This window comes from Lepisosteus platostomus, chromosome 25, assembly GCF_059453375.1.
Source record: "Lepisosteus platostomus isolate fLepPlt1 chromosome 25, fLepPlt1.hap1, whole genome shotgun sequence".
Lineage (NCBI taxonomy): Eukaryota > Metazoa > Chordata > Actinopteri > Semionotiformes > Lepisosteidae > Lepisosteus > Lepisosteus platostomus.
The window spans coordinates 13,287,682-13,306,856 of record NC_142635.1 but is presented as its reverse complement, the minus strand read 5'-3'; the positions used below and the strand labels follow the sequence as shown (position 1 = coordinate 13,306,856).

The 19,175-nt window shown below is 45.3% G+C and overlaps 2 protein-coding genes across 5 annotated transcripts; one reads left to right on the top strand and one right to left on the bottom strand.

The window, feature by feature from the left end:
- Positions 1 to 1,012: 1,012 nt before the first annotated feature.
- Positions 1,013 to 14,747, bottom strand: cfap45 (cilia and flagella associated protein 45). Of its 4 annotated transcripts, XM_088619756.1 has the most exons (13): positions 14,613 to 14,747; positions 14,263 to 14,333; positions 9,628 to 9,741; positions 9,183 to 9,322; positions 8,816 to 8,960; positions 8,127 to 8,297; positions 6,936 to 7,114; positions 6,154 to 6,283; positions 5,492 to 5,638; positions 4,859 to 4,972; positions 3,939 to 4,132; positions 1,740 to 1,964; positions 1,013 to 1,325 (listed from the first exon to the last, which is right to left on the bottom strand). In XM_088619756.1, exons 3-13 carry the CDS (start codon positions 9,736 to 9,738, stop codon positions 1,250 to 1,252), a joined length of 1,632 nt encoding a protein of 543 aa, XP_088475882.1. In that variant the 5' UTR covers positions 9,739 to 9,741; positions 14,263 to 14,333; positions 14,613 to 14,747; the 3' UTR covers positions 1,013 to 1,249. The 4 variants fall into 4 exon arrangements, with proteins under 4 accessions (XP_088475882.1, XP_088475883.1, XP_088475881.1 ...); XM_088619757.1 differs by lacking the exon at positions 14,263 to 14,333 and having other exon boundaries at positions 14,613 to 14,745; XM_088619755.1 differs by lacking the exons at positions 14,263 to 14,333; positions 14,613 to 14,747 and adding an exon at positions 10,307 to 11,589.
- A 20-nt stretch (positions 14,748 to 14,767) lies between these two features.
- On the top strand, positions 14,768 to 18,966 carry upk2 (uroplakin 2). Its single transcript, XM_088619769.1, has 5 exons — positions 14,768 to 15,012; positions 15,367 to 15,510; positions 16,707 to 16,848; positions 17,162 to 17,220; positions 17,665 to 18,966. Exons 1-5 carry the CDS (start codon positions 14,958 to 14,960, stop codon positions 17,805 to 17,807), a joined length of 543 nt encoding a protein of 180 aa, XP_088475895.1. The 5' UTR covers positions 14,768 to 14,957; the 3' UTR covers positions 17,808 to 18,966.
- Positions 18,967 to 19,175: the final 209 nt, after the last annotated feature.

Below are 19,175 nucleotides of genomic sequence, written 5' to 3'. Positions count from 1 at the left end.
TACATGACAAAGGGACAAAAAGGAGACCCACAAACAGAATCAAAGCAGATTTGGGGGGAAAATTCTTGCTACTGCGCAGGGGTACTGGTGTGATATCTAGTCTGTGGACAGTACTGGTATTTCTATCATTATAGTAGCTCAGGTGCTGCTACTATAGCTGCATCAGCATGCGTAGGCTGCAAATGAACAAATAATAGGTTTATTCCATGCTGAAAAGAAGAAAGAAAACACAATGTTTTGGGTGTTGTTCACACCCAAAGAAGGCTCAGTGGCCGAAACATTGTTTTCTTTCTTCTTTTTTCAGCATGGAATAAATCTATTACTTGTTCCTTTCTATCATTATTCTGTGCAGCATTATACTTCTTTCAGACCTTTCGCCATCAGAAAGCCATTTATTTCAGCATCATGGCACCCTAGAGTCCATCCCAGAAGCACAGGGCACAAATAAGGGCAATAATAAATGAGGACGTTATGGTTTGAAAGATATGAGTGCGTCACAGGGAATTCACATGCATGCATAGGGACATTTTCAAAAAGCAATTAACCAGCCAAGTTTTGTGGGGCTAAAAGGACACTGGAGTATTTGCACACAATCCATGGGGACACTATGCAAACTCCATAGAGTCTAAAGCAATAAATACAACATTTAATATAGTCAGACTTAACTTTCTGTCACAAGAACATGCTAAAGATTATAAATGGGAGGAGACCATCTGACCCATTATTTGATTGCTAGTAACTTATTGATCTGAGAATAATAGTTTTCTTTGACGCTAAACGTACTGCTGAAGAATGCAGATCTCATAGTCTGGCACACATAGCAATGTAATTCAAACAAAGCCGAGTGTTAAGAAAATCTTTGAATCTGAAGTACTGTAGCTGATAAAAAATGATTTCTCTTTATTACAACAGATATATTCAAACCTTTATATTGAACCACAAGCTAATTCAATCATACCATGCAATTTTGGTAATTGATGCTAGGTTGCTTCAGATTTACACAGAGCACAAACAGAGTGAACAATGGCTTTTAATTAAAGTGTTGCGTGAAACATTAATAACAATGTCTAATTTTACAGTAGTTCTAGAGAGACTGAATCAATATTTTGTGTGGATATCCATTTGTCTCTTAGTTCAATGAAGGGTCCACAGTGTTGTATATGAAAACAGAGTTTTCTACTTTTAGGAGCTCGATCAGTACATGAGAACAATTCAGGAATCCGTCTTTCTGTATTCGGCAGCCTAAATCTCAGTGAGCAACAGTAGGCAATGTGTGGGCTTTTCTCTCAACTTCGATGCAGTATTTCTCTGGGAGTCCAGCCGCTCTGCACAGAAGACAACAGAAAGGCACACAGTTTTAACTGTATCGATACACGTTTATCATTTCTTAAAATTCTCTACATTTCTGCTCAATCCCAATGCCAAGAACAGCAATGCATTAGAAAAGAAAACTGATTTCTGAGTCTGCAATAAGAAAGATCTTGGATTTGTTTTTTTCTGAATTAAAAACCTAGATGGCATTTTAAAATATCACTGATATGTGGAATACTGGTAGGTTAATTGCCTTCTGTGAAAAGTAGCCGTGACGTGTGTGCCTGTGTTTGGTAATGGACTGGCATCCCATCCAGGGTGTATCATGCCTTGCCAGGATAGGCTTTGGCACCTGGTATGTGGAATTTGAAAAACAGCACTGGTTTGAAGTGTGAGGAGAGTTTCAGTTCATTGTTTTTGGGCCTCACCTCAGCTCCCTCAGTTTCTTCTCCTTGATCTCGTCGAGCCGCGCCCGCCGGCTGCGGGCCTCCTCGCCCAGCCGCTCGCCCTCGCGGAACACCTCCCGGCGCACCTCCAGGCCGCGGGCCTCCCTCTCCCGCACCTGCTGGCGCACCCCCTCCGCGTGGCGCTGCAGCTGCAGCCGGCGCTTCTCCTCCTGCCCCTTCTCGCGCGCGATGGCCTCCTGCTGCACCCTGCGGACAGAGCCGGGGGGGGGGAGGGCGTGAGAGAGTTCTGAGGCCTCGCGGTCGGGGTGTCACGATCGTGAACCCCTCCCTCTTGAGGACGCTCCAGCCCTTCCTTGTTCAGTGCTCATTCCCTGCACCTGCGTCTGGTTCCTATCCCCCCTCCTATAAAAGCCGGGCGCTCACTCTGTTCCGGGCTCTGCATTGGTTCCCGTACCAGGAGAGTCTGGGACCTGGAAGCGCCTGGTCCCGTCAAGCTTTTAAAGTTCCTGTTCCTGCCGGTTCCGACCCGGTTCCAGTTTTAATTCTGTTTGTCTTGGATGGACCGCCCGGTTCTGGATTTTGCCTTCTCTCGGATTCCCCATTGGACTCAGTTTTGGAGAGTTTGCCTCAGCCACACCTTCCCCGAACACCAGCGCACTATGGACACGCCCCTTGTTTTCTTTCCTGATCCCTGCATGCCTTTTTCCCCGTGTTTTCCTCACTCTACCCCGGATTGTGTCATCTGCCTAGGGTCAGGAAAGAACGCTTTCGTGACACAGAGCAACGAGGGCCCCGATGTTTTACATGAGGGATCCTACAAGAAATACCTGCACAAGATCCTTGAATCAACAAGCCGTGAGCAAACAGATGAACACGACGTGACTAACAGCCTCCTCTCACTGCTCTCAAATTCTTCTGTTCTAATCTCGACTTTACTGCAGTCCCAAGTTCTCGGACTGGTTATTAAATCTCAGTGACAAAACAACTTCATTGGAGGTACAGAAAACATGTACAAATTTCAAATTGAGCACAAAATCATTAATTTTGTGAAAGTACTTTAAGTCGCCATGTTGTCGCAAACCCCTGGTCTCACCACGGCTGAGAGCGAGAGTTCGCACAAATTTCGACATGAGGCGGCCCTTCCTGCTCACTAGTCACTGTAATGACTCATGAAAAATATGCGAGAAATATGTGAAAACATGCCAGAAAACATGTCATTGGCCCTGATCTTTCAGCCCTCTCCTCCATCTATCACGTGTTTTGCGTAAAGCATAATCCATCTGCGATGATCCTTCACACCCCTTGTTCAATAACTTCGAGTTACTCCCATCAGAACGCAGATACTGACTCCCCAACTCCAAAACCAACAGATTCAACTTCTCATTCATACCTGTAGCCATATCGTTACTTAACACTTGACCTTCTATGCATGTGTATTGTTGTTCCTCTCTTTTTTTTTTCTTCTGTCCGTCTGTACACCAACACTGCTGCTGTAAAACAACTTGCTCCCCGGGGATAATGAAGACACTCCCTCTCGTATAATGTGATGTAGGAGTGAATAAATACAGGTGTGCAATAGACATTTCAACGCAGAAATAAATGAAAATAAATGGTTTTCTGATGTGCAATAGACATTTCACCCCAGAAATGTTCCAATGCGATCTGCAGGCAACAAGTAGTATTTGTCAGCAAAACCGTCCTGAAGTCGAGAGCAATATTTCTATTGGATTACAAGAGATTAATTCACAAGTCTGCTTGTTTACAATGTCATAGGGACGCTTTACATCACGGAAAGTTTTGTTGCCTTGTTATGAATCACAGAACGTGGCGCTGCACATACCTGGAAATTGTGTCTATTTTGCTATGGAAAGTGAAGCTCCTACAAGTTGCTGTGTACATTTTACTTTCACTGGGGTTTGAAATTCACTCATCAATGCCAGTTCTTTCTAACCCTGAAATAGAAAACTGGCACTGCAGCTTCCCTTTGATCTGAAAAGAGGTTCACCGGGAAACCTACAAAAAATCTTCTGTGACTTTCAAAATTAATCCGTGCACAATGAGCAACGTGAATCACCACAGATTTTCTTTTTTTTAAGTCAGATAACCATCTTCAGAGATCTTCCCCTGGGTTTTCAGTTTTCGGCATCAGGGCCTGATGCTGTACTGATAGCTGGAGTCAGACACCGCGGAGGCGAGCCGGCGGCGGCGGCGGGCCCTTACCTCAGCACGCGCTCGAACTCGGCCCGCTCCCGGCCCGCCTGGATGGCCAGGAGGTGCTCCTTGTGCGCCACCTGCTCCAGCCGGGCTCGTTTCAGCCGCTCCTCTTCCTTGGTCTGCTTCAGCGCCTGCTCCTTCTCCTTCCGCCTCCACTCTCTCTCCGCCGCCTCCTGGTTCCTGCGAGCGCGCAGCTCGTCCTGGAGGACAGAGCAAGGAGAGGCTGAGCCTTTCTATTTTCATTTGAATTAAATTTCCAAAGACTTGCCGCTTGTCTTTTAGATAAGATAAGATCACTTTATTGGCCATAGACAATTTCTAGCATTAGGAATTTGTCTTTTCGCAGACCCCATCTTGCTCTCCATGAGACACACAGACAGGATGAGAAGCTTGGGGTCAGAGCGCAGGGTCAGCCATTTATAGGGCACCCCTGGAGCAGTTGGAGTTAAGGGCCCAACGGAGTAGGATTCCTCTGCCGGCCGCGGGATACGAACCGGCAACCTTCCAGGCACAGGCGCAGATCCTTAGCCACAGAGCCAACACACCACCCCATTGTAAGGCATTTTAGGGCTTTGTAAGTGCACCTCAGTTTTACACAAAACTCTTCTATACTGTATGTACATATCTATATGTTGTGTAGCTATTTAATATCATATTAGTGTATTTAAAACAAACAAGATAGAAAATGAAACCACAAAACCAAAGGGATCCCTTCTGAACTTTTTCCTCCATTTCACTGGTATGGCGTAAATGAAAGCGGTGCCTTTTGATACAGGTTTTGGGAGGCAACTGATAACCATAGAAATGTTGGTGATAAAGTGATGAAACATATCTTTGACTTTACAAGCATTTCTAGACAGGATGCTGTTCTGGCAGATTGGCTTTAATGCAGGTGATAATGCACTAACGATATCGGCCTTGCTCACCTGCTCTGCCTTGTGGTCCTTGTCTCTCTCCTGCAGGGCACGCAGACGAGCCACCTCCTTCTCTTTCTCTCGCTTTAATCGCTCCTGCTCGGCCTCGTACTCGGCCTCCCGCTCCTGGAAAGAAAACAAAACAGAGCCCATCGTCCCGGTCCGCGTCACTGCTGCAGCCTGGCGTTTAATGCTGCTGCACCACCTGTCACAGGGGGGCGCAGAGTGTACACAGCACTCAGAACAAATGAGAACCGATCCTCATTGCAGTCAGGTTTCCAAATGTTTTTAAAATTTGTGAGTATCAAGCCATGTAGAAAGCTCTTGTTTAAGTAGTGGAAGACACAGCGAGACCAATGGGTACTTTTCATCTGCTGTGCTCAACCCTAATTTTATGTCTCCAAACTTGATCTTAGGCAAAAACAGACTGGTGCATTAGGAGCCTCCAAATTCCCTCCCCTGGTGTCGCTGGATCCTGTCCTGTTTTAACAGCACCCCGCAGCCCTAATGGCTAATAAATCCTAATGGCATGGCACTTCCATCACAGCCCACAGACTTTATTTGGGAGTTCTCCGAGGGTACCCCTGATGGCAAGGGGAAAAGGCGGTGGGTGCTATCATTTTGTCTTTCCCGCCTCCCTCTCACCATCTTCTTCCGCGTGTACTCCAGGGCATGCAGGTCCGCCATCCTCTCCTCCTCCTTCTTGCGCTCCCTGGCCTTCAGGCTCTCCTCGTTGATCCGGAGGATTTCAAGCTGCAGGCGGCGCTGCTCCTCTTTCTTCTTCTCCAGAGCCTGGGCAAACGAAAAAGACACACCATTTCATATTCATTTCTGAAAAAAACCACTGAGCGCCAGCCAGCAGAGGCAGAGGTCAAAGCTTTGCACTGGCATCTGTATCTTTTTTTTTAGGTTTTCTTTCCATCTCTGCTGATCACAGCAACCTCCCTGAGGTCGAAAAAAAACAGAGTCAGACTTTTGCATAGGAATCTACAGACTCTAAAAAAAAAGTACAAGATGACCCTAAAAAAAAAGTAGAAGATGAAGCCAGTGAGTATGAGAATGAGCAATTGTTGCTAATGTAATTATTACAGTTAATCATTAAAGTTAATGATGCTAGAATTTGTGGATTGATACTGTCTGGCATCACATATCAGGTTCTAACATGCACAGCAACAAATAGTTCAGAACAGTAGAAACACCATCTGCTATTTTATTGAGTGTCTGCTGATCGACCATAAAGCCTAAACGGTCCTCTTCGCGGTTTCCTCTTAGCATGTAAATGCTTGTGGCTGGAGACCGGCTCTCACCTCCAGTTCCTCCATCTGCAGCCGCTCCAAGTTCTCGAGCATCTGCAGCCCTTCCTGCTCCTTGAGCTCCTGCTTCAGCAGGCGCTCCTCTGAGCGGTCTTCCATCTGCTGCGTGATCAGCAGCTTCCCCCTACAGAGCGACCACACACACACACTGAGACACACTGCGGCCCCTGCCCTGTGCAATTCCTTCTTCGAAAAAAAACTTTGTTTCCACAAAATGCACAATACTTTGGGATGCAGCCAGTCCATGTTTTCTGTTTGTTTCTCCGTTACCAAAGTAATTCCAGTAGTTTCAGGTCACTGTTACAATCAGATGCATTATAATATGCAACCAATCAATCAAGTGGCCAGCTAATTCAGGGCAAGCAGGTCTGTCACTTCTTAGTGCTGCTTCTTTCTTAGATTTAATTGAAAAATAGTCCAGAAAACACAAAATCTGTGGCACAGAAAAAGCAGTCAGAGGAGACTCGCCAAAGGACAAAATACCTCATTCTAAAAGAAACCTAAACACAAAAGTAACAGCTATGAAACCAATACAGAAAATATTTAGGAACAATTTAAGCTTACAAACGTACATAGAAAGACGTGACAGTAGCCTTTACCAATGCTGCTTTAAGAGTGCCAGCAGGCAATTCAACTTTCAGCTTAGGTTAACTGAAAGTTTCCTTTGTTTTACCATGCACTTGCGAACCAAAGAAAGCCACAGGGGCGCAGAGCCCCTTTCGTGGTAAACACTGTGAGCATGTGTGTGCGTGCGCGGCTGCAGGCGCAGGTCTCACTGGATCCTCTGCTGTTTGCGCAGCTCCTCAATGCGCTCCTGGGCCTCCAGGGCTCGCCGCCGATCCACCTCCATCATGGCGTCCAAGCGCCGCTCCTCCTCCTGGAGCTCGGCCAGGATCTGCTGCTTTTCCATCATCTGAGCGTCTCGCACCGCGTGGCACTGCGCGCCCAGGATCAGCTGCGAGGCACGGGCGGGGAGACAGAGCGCTGTGGGGTCAGCCTGGCCGGCTCAAGCCCACACTCGAGTGGGGGAGTCGCACCAGAGCGTGTTGGCTGCAAAGGAACGAGGCTGAGTCCACGCTTTTAGTTTGAATTCAGTTCCTGACTTGTCAGCGTGGAGTTAAACTTTACTTTTTCCATTCATCAAAACTGCTGTGTGTGATCTTTTTTGGGGGGGTATTGTGGAGAAACAGTGAAATGGAAACCACTTTTGGTTCCAGATTAACAGAAGACAAAGACAGGGCTGAATCATATTACTGGGGGGGATCAAATGTGTATTACCGGGAAAGGAAAAGACTCTTCCATGATATAATTTTCCATAATCCTGGGGAGATAACTAAGAGCAGCTCTGGAAGACACTATTTTTCTATTACTTACTAAACTGAAAATATAGACCACATATTCTAAAGAACCCCTACCATCTAAAGTACCATTTTATAAGTGCCAGCAGCTACTGTATATCACCCTGCAACTCACAACTGGCAGCCCACCGGAGTTCAGCAGGTGTGAGCCTGTTAAATACCTGGATGGGAGACCTCCTGGGAAAAACTAAGGTTGCTGCTGGTGTGTGGTGAGTGTACTGGCACACTATGGCTGCCATTGCAGCACTACATAAGTATAAGTATAAGGAATAATAATAATTACTATTATTATTATTTATGTTTTATTGTTATTATTATTAGCAGGCCGTTACCAAAGGTAATGCAGTTCCTAGAAAAAAATGAGTGTTTTACTGAAAATAAAATAAAACACTTTTACTGAAAAGTGTTTTATTTTCAGTAAAACACTTTTCAGTAAAGTGTTTTACTGAAAATAAAAGCCTGCAGCTCAAGGCTCCTCAAAAGAAGACCTTGGAAAAAATCTTTGGGTAGATATTAACATTGTGAGGGACAGATCCCCCAGTGGGTCACACAGGCTGGTGCCCCAAGGCCAGAGGTAGGTAATCGAACCACAGGAAAGGTCAAACAAACCTCATTGAGTTGTTTAACTTCGTCTTCTTGCTCCATCCTCATGGCGTTGGCTCTCTCCAGGAGGTACTGCGCTCTCTCCTTGGCCTCTGCCTCCAGATCACTCAGGCCCTGGTTCTTTTGACGGGACAGTTCTGCCTGCCGAATTTGAGCCTTCCTGTCCTCTGCTGCATCCTGCCGAGGCCAAGTGCAAAAACCCACAACTTGCAAAAGGGAGACACAAAATGTCTGCTGACGTATCTGAAATTCCATGTCATGCGCCACGTATTCAAGCTGGATTTCTGAAATACTGTCTGAAAGGTTAACAGCAGCTGACTATTCCAGTGGAACAGGGCTCAGGGGCACTGAGCGCATCCCAACAGGAATGTCACAAACCTTGAAACCTAGACAGCGTAGAATTCAACCAAAGCAGAAGACCCAGCCATCTGAGATAGCACAGTCTACAGTGGTGCTGAGAATAGGCTCTGAGCCTGCAAGTGACCATAATCTAATTCCTGCAGAGCTGCACCCATCACACCAGCAGCCCAGCATTATTTGTTGTTTGATAGCCCTTCTGCCACTGTTAACTCTGTTCAAGCACACAACTCCCTGTTTCACGTGAACAGTACAAGAACCTTAGGCTGCTACCCTAAAAACTGATCTGGTAGTTCCCCGGGGAAGTCATCCCCTGTAAGACGGAGTGCTGCCCTCACCATGGCTGCCTCTCTCTCCTTACGCTGAGCCTCCAGCGCCGCCTGCATCTCTTCTTTGGTGGGGACGCGAGACGCCAGTGTGATTCTGTGGAACTCGTCCGGGGACAGGATGATGGACAGGCCCGAAGGGTCGCTGTGCGGGATTCTAAAGAGAGAGAAAAACAATAGTCGACGTGGGGTGGAGACGATGGGTCAATGTGCAACCCAGCCAGAAGACAAAGACACTGAATTTGGAAGAGATGCACAGAAAGGTGTCCTGAATTGAAGGGGGCTTAAGTACTTGTCTCCGCCTAACTCTGTGTAACCTCTACAGTGTGACAGTATTTCTGACGGCAGCTCTCAAGAAAGCAGACACTGGGACACTTGCTTCAGGTCTCGGATCAGGTCCTTGGTGATGATGCGGATTGTGTCCGGTTTCTGCGTTTTCTGGACTGGGGCCGAGCGGGACATTCCACGAGCTCCCAGCCCCCTCTGAGCTTCCGGATCCGGACCATCGCAGGCTGACAGCTTGGAGAGGGAGGAAAACAAAACAAGAAACCGGAGTCGGAATCAAACTGAAGACTTTCTCTGGCGTGTTTGAATTTTTTTTTTTTGATCTGTGTTGTTCTTGAGTTTTGGAGTAAACCTAAAGACCAAAAAACGTTCTGACTTGCAGAATGTCAAAACACAGAAGAATTTATTTTTTCTGAAGGAACAATTGTGAATTGCCCTATATTTTCCCCATAATGTTAAGTGGGGCTAGACGAGTGTGCCTGTTTCTTTGCAATTGAAGATGGACAGATTTAAAAAAGAAAGAGAGAGAGAGGCTTTACTTTTTTCGGTGATGCAAAGAGAGTCTCATCCACCTGGGATGTGTGCGCTCGGGTGCGATAGCGGCGAGAATGAGAACTTCCAGACCTCACCGAGGAAGAGACCACACTCATAGGCTGTGAAAGGACAAGACTGCTTTTTAAAATCAGAGACGCATCGAGGGTGAGAGCGCACTCTCAGGTCTCTGCATGGGTCTTGCGAGTGCCTGTTCAGTTTGCACTCGCATTTCCAAAGCAAAACGGAACAGAAACACACCGCAAGCTTATTCTCAAGTACTTCAGTGCAGAGTGGTGGCAAAGAAAGCTGGTTAATGTAACTCCATATTTCTGGTGAATTTTAAGGCCTTGATTCTATGTAAGAATGCAAGCATTAATATTGTGTACTGATATGACATGTAAACTGGAGTGTGTTTATACGTTTATATTTGTAAAATTATCCATAAGTACTGTGCAAGGGTGCCAGAGTGTCTAAATATTAAATATGCTAAATACTTTGATTACATAAGGTCAATAAATTAACGAAACAATGCGGCATTTGGCTGTTGATATTTTATATAAATATGGTTTATTTTCCAGATTAAAGGTCTTGAAAACGTCACACTAACCAACACAAAACCAAGTCAGATATTTACAGCTCGTTTGCGCTGGTCATGAACTTCTAATAAATGTGGTTCAAACTTACCATTTTTTTCTGAAATGCACCACCAGGGAAGATTACCACGGCATTAATAAATCTGGTTTAAATCACTTTAAATGTTGCCCCCACTTTCTTTTACAACGATAATTAAGTGATCTCTAGGATCTGGAAGTCGTGTGCAGGGAGCGCCTTGTGTATATCCGTGCCCATGGAAACGGAAGAGTGCAGTCTCCATAGAGACAGAAACACGTGTCGGTGAAAGAGGAAGTGGACTCGGGTCCGGAATTCGGTGGAAAACCTGTATTTTAGGGAACGAGGAATAAAGTTGCCATAAAACATGCTGGAGAATTCCAAGTCGATATAAACTGGTCTTCACTGGATCCAGAAATACTGAAAACAGTTTGATGTTAACAGCGCGTCGTCTACATTTAACTGTGTGTCAAAGTATCCACATGAATCTGGACATCAGACCGTCTACACACGAGGAGTTGGTACTTAATTATTCCGATGATCTCCTCTAGTCGTATCCTGAAAGAAGCTTCCAATCCTGTTCTTAGTCCAAACGCGGAGATCCCTCGATGTTTCCAGAATTCATATTTTATTTGGAACTTCATGAAAAAAAAAACGACTGGAAACATGAATACACTTTATATCGTATAAACCATGCGCTTTTATTGCCGTTGTTGCTTGTTCCTAAAACTTAAACGGTATCATTTCTAAACCCATGTTGACTAGCGTCTAGGACCTCAGTTCAACATGTTTCCAAAATGCTTGTACATTTTTCTGCTGGTTATCACACCAAAGAAACTGTTGATAGTCTATTAATATACGTCCCTTTCCATTTCTAACTCACTTGCTCACTCCTGAGGCTGTAAAGCTGCGAGTCTGCAAGATAAGCGGACAAGCAGCCACAGCTGGTGTGGACTAATGATGAAAGACCGCCACCTTGAGGCACAATTATCAGCTAGGAAAGGCGCTGTGCGTAAGGAGCTATTGGATTCAGGGGCACCTGGCTGAAGCTCGCAATCAATGCTCTTTGCTCTATTACCAGTGAATTCTGCACAGTTTCAGGGAAAGGAAAAATAACTTGTTGAAGGGATTTTTTACATTTGTTGAAAGACGGATAACTGTCCCTCCTGAGGCGCTGACCGAGAGATAGATTCAATGGCAAAACCTGAGAGTGTGGATGTCAACTTTTCCCAACACGGCTGCTTTCTTTCCGAGACAGCCATCGCACACAGAATCAGCTGAGGAAATCCTATTTTTTTAATCTTTTTTTTTTCCCCTTGAGATCAGTTTCTGGATAGGTCAATTCCAGTGACCTCTCCCATCTACCTGCAACGGAAGCAGGGTGTGTTGTGAGAAAGAATGAAATTAAAAACTCGCCCGTCCGGTTTCTCAAGCTAAGCTTTCGAGTAAACAAAGCACGAACCGCACAAGCATTGAATTCTCAGTTATATTGTGTGTTACTTTTGAAAAAAGCACACAATCGCTTTAAAGTTGTTTTTGTTTTTGGCTCCAGTGGAACTTTTGCGTCCCATTTTTTCACAACGATGAAAAAATTAGTTATTTCCTTAGCTATTATATGGAGCTGGTTATATGTACTGTATATATTTAAAATAATGCGAAAACAATCTAGACATCTCCCTATTTTTTAATGAGGACACTGGTAAACACAATTTTTTATTTTGCTCATCATGTGACGGTTTCAGAACACCAGAAAAAGCTGTGCAGTAACTTAAGGTGCTGGATGGTGTAATTGAAGCATTGCTCTCATGCTAAGTCACACTAGGCCCTTCCTCACTTGTCGCCCAGGGCTGTGAACCCTGTTTCTCACCCTGCTCGTATTGGCCCCTATCTTGCTAATCAAAAATACAGTAAGCACCCATATTATCTTGAGAAGTATTAAAAATACATTTTTGGATTCATTTTGAGCTAACTATGGTGGCACAGTGGGTAGGAGTCCTGTCTCACAGCACTGGGACCTTGGGTTCAATTCTGGACCTGGAGCGCTATCTGTGTGGAGTCTGTATGTTCTCCCCGTGTTTGTTTGGGTTTCCTCCAGGTGCTTCCGTTTCCACCCCACAGTCCTGGTGTTTGTGTCTACATGTACCCTGTGATGGACTAGTGTCCAGGATGTTCCCCGCCTGGCACCTGTTGCTTGCTGGGATAGGCTCCGGCTCCCCTGTGCCCCTGTATTGAATAACGCAGTTCGAAGATGGATGGATTAGTTTTCCTCCTGATGGGCAATTCTTTCTGACATTTTGACGAAACGCGATCAGTTCTGACACATACCATAAAAAAAGAAGAATTTTAAATGGCCCTAGTTACTGTATTGTGTTTGGCCCCTAGCTATAAGGTTCAGGAACAGTATAATGGGGGCATGTACCTCGTGGAGGCCGTCTGCGTGAACAGTGCTCGTCGACGGGATCCATCGGTTTCAGTGGCGTCTCAAGATTAAAAAACAGATCTGATTAAGAGATGGCTTCTCTTATAAAGGGAATCAAAATGAACGTTGAAGAAGGAGTCTCTTTGCAGCGTCCCAGTAATCAGAAATAAAATTAATGCTTCTTTGGAGGTGCAGCCCTTCAGCTCCATTGTGCAGCTGAGTAATTTCTCTTCGGGCTGGTAGGCGTTAAGGGAAAACCCCTGGCTTCAGCACATGGGTTGCTGACGGTCTCGTTACACACGTCTTCCAGCTGCAGAGCTTTCTGAACCTCCTACCCACCACTAGTCTCAACCTCAAAAACCCTCAGGCAGGAAATCTGGCTACCCTCTTGCTGCAGCGGTCATCCGAAACACACTCAGCAGCCAAACACAAACCAAAGGACACACAGGGAAACTGCGTGGCAGTGAATTTAAAACTGAGAGCAGGAGGCACGTCTTTATACCAAGGGAATATCGAGCGAGCTAGCCAGGAGCTGATACCCTGGCTTCTTTCAGGAACAGGCTTGAAGAGACCCTTGGATTAGTCACTGTTAACTACCAAGCAGGCTAGACGGGCGTCTCTCCTGTTCTAAGTGCCAGCGTAACGAATATACCCCTGCAAATAACAGGGATCTCAGACGCCCGGGCCGAAGGAGGTCTCCTTTAGCTCAGCTGGCGAGTTCCTTGTTGCGTGACGCCGGAGACCCGGGTTCGCGCCCAGGCAGTGAGGGGCAAACTGGCAGGGCAGGAGCGGTAAAGGCAGAAACCCTAAGAACCGGTACACAGGCAAAATGTGGGGCCCCAGCTCTCACTGCTTGCAAACTCAGGAAAAACTGGCCATAAGGAAAATACAGACTTAGTCCGCAGGGAGGCTTTTCAGAGGGGAAGAGAGGTTACCGGAAGACCCTACCCCAGGAGGTTAATGGATATCGATAGACACCAGTGACATAAAGCCAGTCCATCACAGGGTGCAATTTAGAGGTGCAATGTAGCCTGTTGGTGCAACAAACAGTGCAGGCGTGTTTGGACTGCGGGAGGGAACTGAAGCACCGGGTGAAAATTTGTGTGACTGCAGGGGGGGGGAACATACAAACTCTACACAGGAGGCAGTCCAGACCAGGATCGAACCCAGGACGACCCAAGTCCCAGCATTTCTACGGGGTCTTTACCACATACCTTATTTCTGCTGAAGTATAAAATCTAAAAAAGGTTAGTAGACGGACGGACGGACTAAAAATATATTTTTTTAAATCAATAATTACAAAAGCTTTAATAATTAAAAACGGTTTACACTTATATAGCACTTTTCTGGACACTCCACTCAAAGCACTTTACAGGTAATGGGGATCCTCTCCACCACCACCAGTGTGCAGCCCCACCTGGATGATACCCAGTACTCTCCCCACACACCAGCTCTCAGTGGGGTGGACAGCAGAGTGATAAAGCCAGTGCAGAGATGGGGATTATTAGGAGGCCGTGATTGGTCAAGGCCAATGGGATTTTTAAAAAAAAGATCAAAATGTTAGAATTCATAAGAGCCCATTACACCCAAAAGAGAAAGCATTGAAACACACCTAATTTCAGCAACAGAAGTTTTTGAGTTATCCATTGTATAGTGCGCTTCCAAGTGCCTCACTGAGAAACCCTGAAAAGACGAAAATGCAAGATAGGTTTTTACAATCTAGTTTAAAAAACAGTAGGTGAAAACAGCAACCGTAATGAGATTTGCTTCTGTTAATGCGTCGAAAACACACAAAAGCCCAGCACCTGCTATTGTTCTACGTTGAAGGATGATAACGATGTTCTGGCCGCACCTAGACACGATTTCGAGCGTCATGAGACATCGCCTCCTGCTCACACCCTGTCGGATCATGTGTTCTTATATGGGCCAGGGGAAAAAAAAATGTAAGAAAAATGTATTTACCGCAGCAGTTGCGAGAGGCGATGGAGCGATAAAAAGCAAAGAAGCACAAGATAAATCAGGGCTACGGTGATCCGCACGGCAGTGAAAACGAGAGCGCGGAAAGTCAGCGCAGAACTGGGCCGGGATGTGGGCGAAGGGACGAGTGAGCAGTTCAGACCCAGGAAAACACCCAGTCCGGTCTAACCGGCTCCCGCCTGGCTCTTACGACACGCTGCAGGACAAGTCTCGTCCAGCTCTCATTGGTTAAGCGGAGAGAAGGCGAAGGACGCCCCGTGCTCACCTGTGTACTCCTGCTGTTTCTACCGCCCAGACCGATTCACACCCGCAAACCCTGCCGGAGCCGCAATGGGCGCACTCCTGCTGGCTGCTCTGGGTCTCCTGCTGGCCGCCGCTGACGCGGGTATGAGGGAAGAAGGAGAAGAACTAATTAGAAATACCCGAAGGCGATCACAATGACAGATTGCGCCAATGCAGTACGAGCAACAAAATACGGATGCTTCCCTTGTGAAGACAAACACAGTGTCTGAATTTTAAAAGCGTATTGATTAGTCGATGTGATCTATTGTGTTGAGTAAGACACTTGCAGTTTGATTCATTCCAGTTTGTACTGCAAAATAAACTGGCTTCTTTAACTCCTCAATTTAATAGGCGACTTATTCCGACTCCCAACGAATCTAGGCAGTGTCATTTCTGTTTACAGTGACACCATTTCTGCGACTTATATTTGTTAAAATATCTTTTTTTTTTCCTCCAGATTTCACGGTCAATGTTCTCGGTGAATCCGATGGCCTGGTCACTGGACAGCTCTCCGACTCGGTGATTCTCAGTCTGCCTCCCTGCTCCCTCGCCGGGAACAACGTCAACATGGTGTATCAGCAGGGCGGCACTCAGAACAAGGGTGAGTCTGGAGGCTGTTGTGCATTGCAACGTTTTATAAGTGATTTCCTTAGAGAGCCGATTAAAAGAAAATTTGCGGTTCATGGAGGTCCGGTGTGTTTCCGCGCCCTGTGCGGTCGTGTTGAAACGCGCACAGGGGTTCGAACCCCGTCACCCCGAAACAGGAAACACACAACCAGTGCCTTTGCTCGTGTTTGACTGCATTATGCACTGTATAATGTACAATGACTAAGGTGTGCCACCACAGTTAATGTTCAAAAGGTTAAGCTAAAAAAAGTTTGTTTTTTTTCGCTACAAGAATATGAATTAAACTCCCCCCCAAGCAGTGTTTTCAGAGAAGAGTACTGTATGTATCCACGGTATGACAGCTGCAATTCTAGACTACCTTTTTGTTAATTACCTTCATTTGTCTAAAATTGAAAATATTTATTATAATTATTCTTCTGACAGAATGCTTGGTATTCAAAGCCAAGCACTTTGATTAGACCCTTGTTAAAAAAACAATGAATATCTTCAATAACATATATGTCATGTATTGGTACACTCATTAATAATAGTATAGTTAATATAAAGTGGAGCAGTGGTTAGCACTGGGACCCTGGGTTCAATTTCAGACCTGCTGTCTGCTTGGAGTCTGTACGTTCTCCCTGTGATCGCTATGGTCCCAGGTGCTCCGGTTTCCTCCCACAATTCAAACACATACTGGTAGGATAATTGGCTTGTGGGAAAACTGGCCCTGGTGTGAGTGTGTCTGTGTCTGTGTGCCCCGCAGGGGGCTGGCGTCCCGTCCAGGGTGTAACCTGCCTCGCGCCCATTGCTTGCCAGGACCGGCTCTGGCTCCCCTGCTACCCTGGCCTGGTTGAAATGGTTATAGGATGGATGGTTGGGTACAGTAGAATAGACCCTGCGCTCTGACCCCAAGCTTCTCTCCCTGTCTGTGTGTCTGTGTCTCCATGGAGAAAAGCTGGGGTATGCGAAAAGACGAATTCCTAATGCAAGAAATTGTATAGGGCTAATAAAGTAACATTATTATTATTATTATTATTATTATTATTATTATTATAATATATGTTTTAATATGGTACGGTTAGAACTGTATTAAAACATTAATAGCTATCCTAATTCATGCTACAGTTGCTAACTCACAGAGAATGGTCCTATGCAGCGCGTGTATTTAATTGTGTATTTCCCACACAGTCAACTTGACTGGCATATTCAAGGTGCCGGTGTGCCGGTTCAAGAGGGACCTGATCACTGTCATTGCAAACAGTGGCCAGTTCACGGTCACCAGGAACATTGGGTACCAGGTGAAGAATCTCAGCCCTGCCACAAACTACACGTAAGCCACAATAATCATTTTACCGAAGACACCATACCGACAGTCTGCACGTTTCTGTTGAGCTCTTGAATGCTGTCAGGTGCCAGGATAATAACCATGATAACAACAGCAACATGTCTATACGCTGTTTGAAATACACACTTGGGGTGTCACCACATGACTTATAACTAGTTTCTTTGCGGCGACACGAGTATCTCTTCATTGGGTAGGAAACTCAGACCTTGCTAATATACCAGATGTAAAATCAGAATGAAACCACTTGGTATTGCAGGATAAAGCACCTACATGCTGCTCACGTTGTCTTTTCACTCAGGTTCCAATATTTTGTTGGAAGTGAGAAGAGCAACGCTGTACAAGCTGCCACCAGGACAGGTGACTATTTTCTTATGGCTCGGGTTTTCATGTGTCTGTTGATGTGTTGGTTTTCACACGCCTGAGAGAAGCAAAGCCGGACAGTCCTTCTCTGTGGCTGTGGAAGAATCTCAGAAGTCAGAATTCTGGAGCATTTTCCAAAGGGGCTGCCTTGCATTAACACAATGGAACATGCTCTTCCAGTTTATGTTTTATCATTATATCTCACTGTAGTCCTTGAGGGCCAGAATACTGCAGGTTTTCCTTTGCAATTTGCAACTTGTTCAGACCAAAAAAAAGAGAGAAAGTGATCCGACTTCTTAGCACATGAATAACTCAGTGAGGTGATTAAGACCAGGGGTGTGATGATGACTTAATGACCCTGTGGGGACTTTGCTGTCCCTGCCACCACTCTGAAGAACGCTGGGGTGTGATATTATTTCCTCTGCCTCTGCTTCCCTACAGTCTCGAATTACCAGGACATCGACGACGGGCTGCCGGCGCGCAGTGGGGCCATGGTTGTCATCACGGTCCTGCTGTCCGTGGCCATGTTCATTCTGATAGTCGGACTGATAGTCACCCTCGTGCTGGCACACTGTAGGAACTGAGACAACAACCGGCAAAGCAGAACCACTGGACCGGCTCTGGACCGGCTGCTTCGTGTGCAGACAGTTCTGTTCTTTTGACCAGCGATACTCTTCTGCTCTTGTTTTCTGGGGGTCTGAATATTTCTAAATGTGTAACTTTCCTAACGATGATATTGCCTTTGTTAATATTAATTAAGATCCACCGTTTGGCCTTGTGTGAACAGTGCAGGAAAGGCTGCTGGGGAGATAAACGTCAGTGGAGCTCTGGCACAAAAAACTAACCACCTGGAACCTTTTAAAAGCTGACATTTCAGTTTTCAGCCACTCGCTCATATGCCATCTTCCCAACTAGACTGGGTTTACAGCGCTGTGAACGACATTGTCATGTGTTTATAGGCGTGTTGTTTAATAACCCGGCATATATAGTGGACTATGATTTGTGAGCATAATATAATCACGTTTTATGTAAGAACTCATTTTCATTTCCAGATTGCTTCACAAAGCCTTGCTACCACAAGGCTTAGTAAAAGGATTTGAATGAAATGTATTTTAAGTCTTCACTTGAGTTTACTCTCTGCGGTGCAGTTTTACATGGGGTGCATATTTTTTTCATTGCACGCTTTGCGAACTGGGACGCAGGCCGATGCATCCACATAGATTACATAGTTTGGTCTAAATTCCATTTTAAGGAGGGTCTTTGATAATCAATGTTCCATGGGCAGACTGTATTTTAGGTCTGATAGCCACTTCATGTTTGTAGTTTTAATCTGTTGCAGGTTGTATTGGTCAAAGTCCATTGTAGAATTTTTATTGTTTTTTACATTGTGTTTTATATATTCAGGTCTTTCTGCAGAATGCTTTTTGGCGTGTTGGCTGAGCTCTGTGGATTTTTTCAAGACATAAAATTACTATTTCAAGATTTATTTTGGTCCATAGTGTGGATCTTTGCATACCATTAGGTGTTGGATTTTGCTATTTATTACCAGCTAATTTGTGAACTAGTTGGATTGGCATGCACTTCTGTTACTCTTCAACATGGGTATTCAGGAGAAAGTCAGAACAGCCCTTGGCCTTAAGATGTTAAATGGTGTTGTATGTACCAAAGGACATTCATTGTGTTATATTTCCTGTGAATGCAATCAAAATTATCTTACAAATAAAGGTAGAAATAAAACTAAAATTATATTTCATTGAATTGTTTCATTGTTTTAAGAGACTGGAGAGATTCTGAATACTGTTCAGACATTGATACGCCGCAGATGTCACAACTGAAAAGCAGTGTATACTCAGATTTACAAGTACAAGGTGTTTAAAGAAAGTAAATGGTGTTTTAATTAATGTATTGGCCAAAACACAACTTATCAACAGGTGCCTTGGCTCCTAAACGTT

What these genes read in the sequence shown, in the direction of transcription:
- upk2 (XM_088619769.1), top strand. Translation starts at nt 14,958, where the DNA reads ATGGGCGCACTCCTGCTGGCTGCTCTGGGTCTCCTGCTGGCCGCCGCT. An exon ending in GGGCGGCACTCAGAACAAGG is followed by an intron (nt 15,511 to 16,706) that starts GTGAGTCTGGAG and finishes TTTCCCACACAG; the next exon opens with TCAACTTGACTGGCATATTC. An exon ending in AGCCCTGCCACAAACTACAC is followed by an intron (nt 16,849 to 17,161) that starts GTAAGCCACAAT and finishes CTTTTCACTCAG; the next exon opens with GTTCCAATATTTTGTTGGAA.
- cfap45 (XM_088619755.1), bottom strand. An exon ending in TGCAGATGGAGGAACTGGAG is followed by an intron (nt 5,639 to 6,153) that starts GTGAGAGCCGGT and finishes TCGTTTGCCCAG; the next exon opens with GCTCTGGAGAAGAAGAAAGA. An exon ending in AGGACCACAAGGCAGAGCAG is followed by an intron (nt 4,133 to 4,858) that starts GTGAGCAAGGCC and finishes TCTGTCCTCCAG; the next exon opens with GACGAGCTGCGCGCTCGCAG.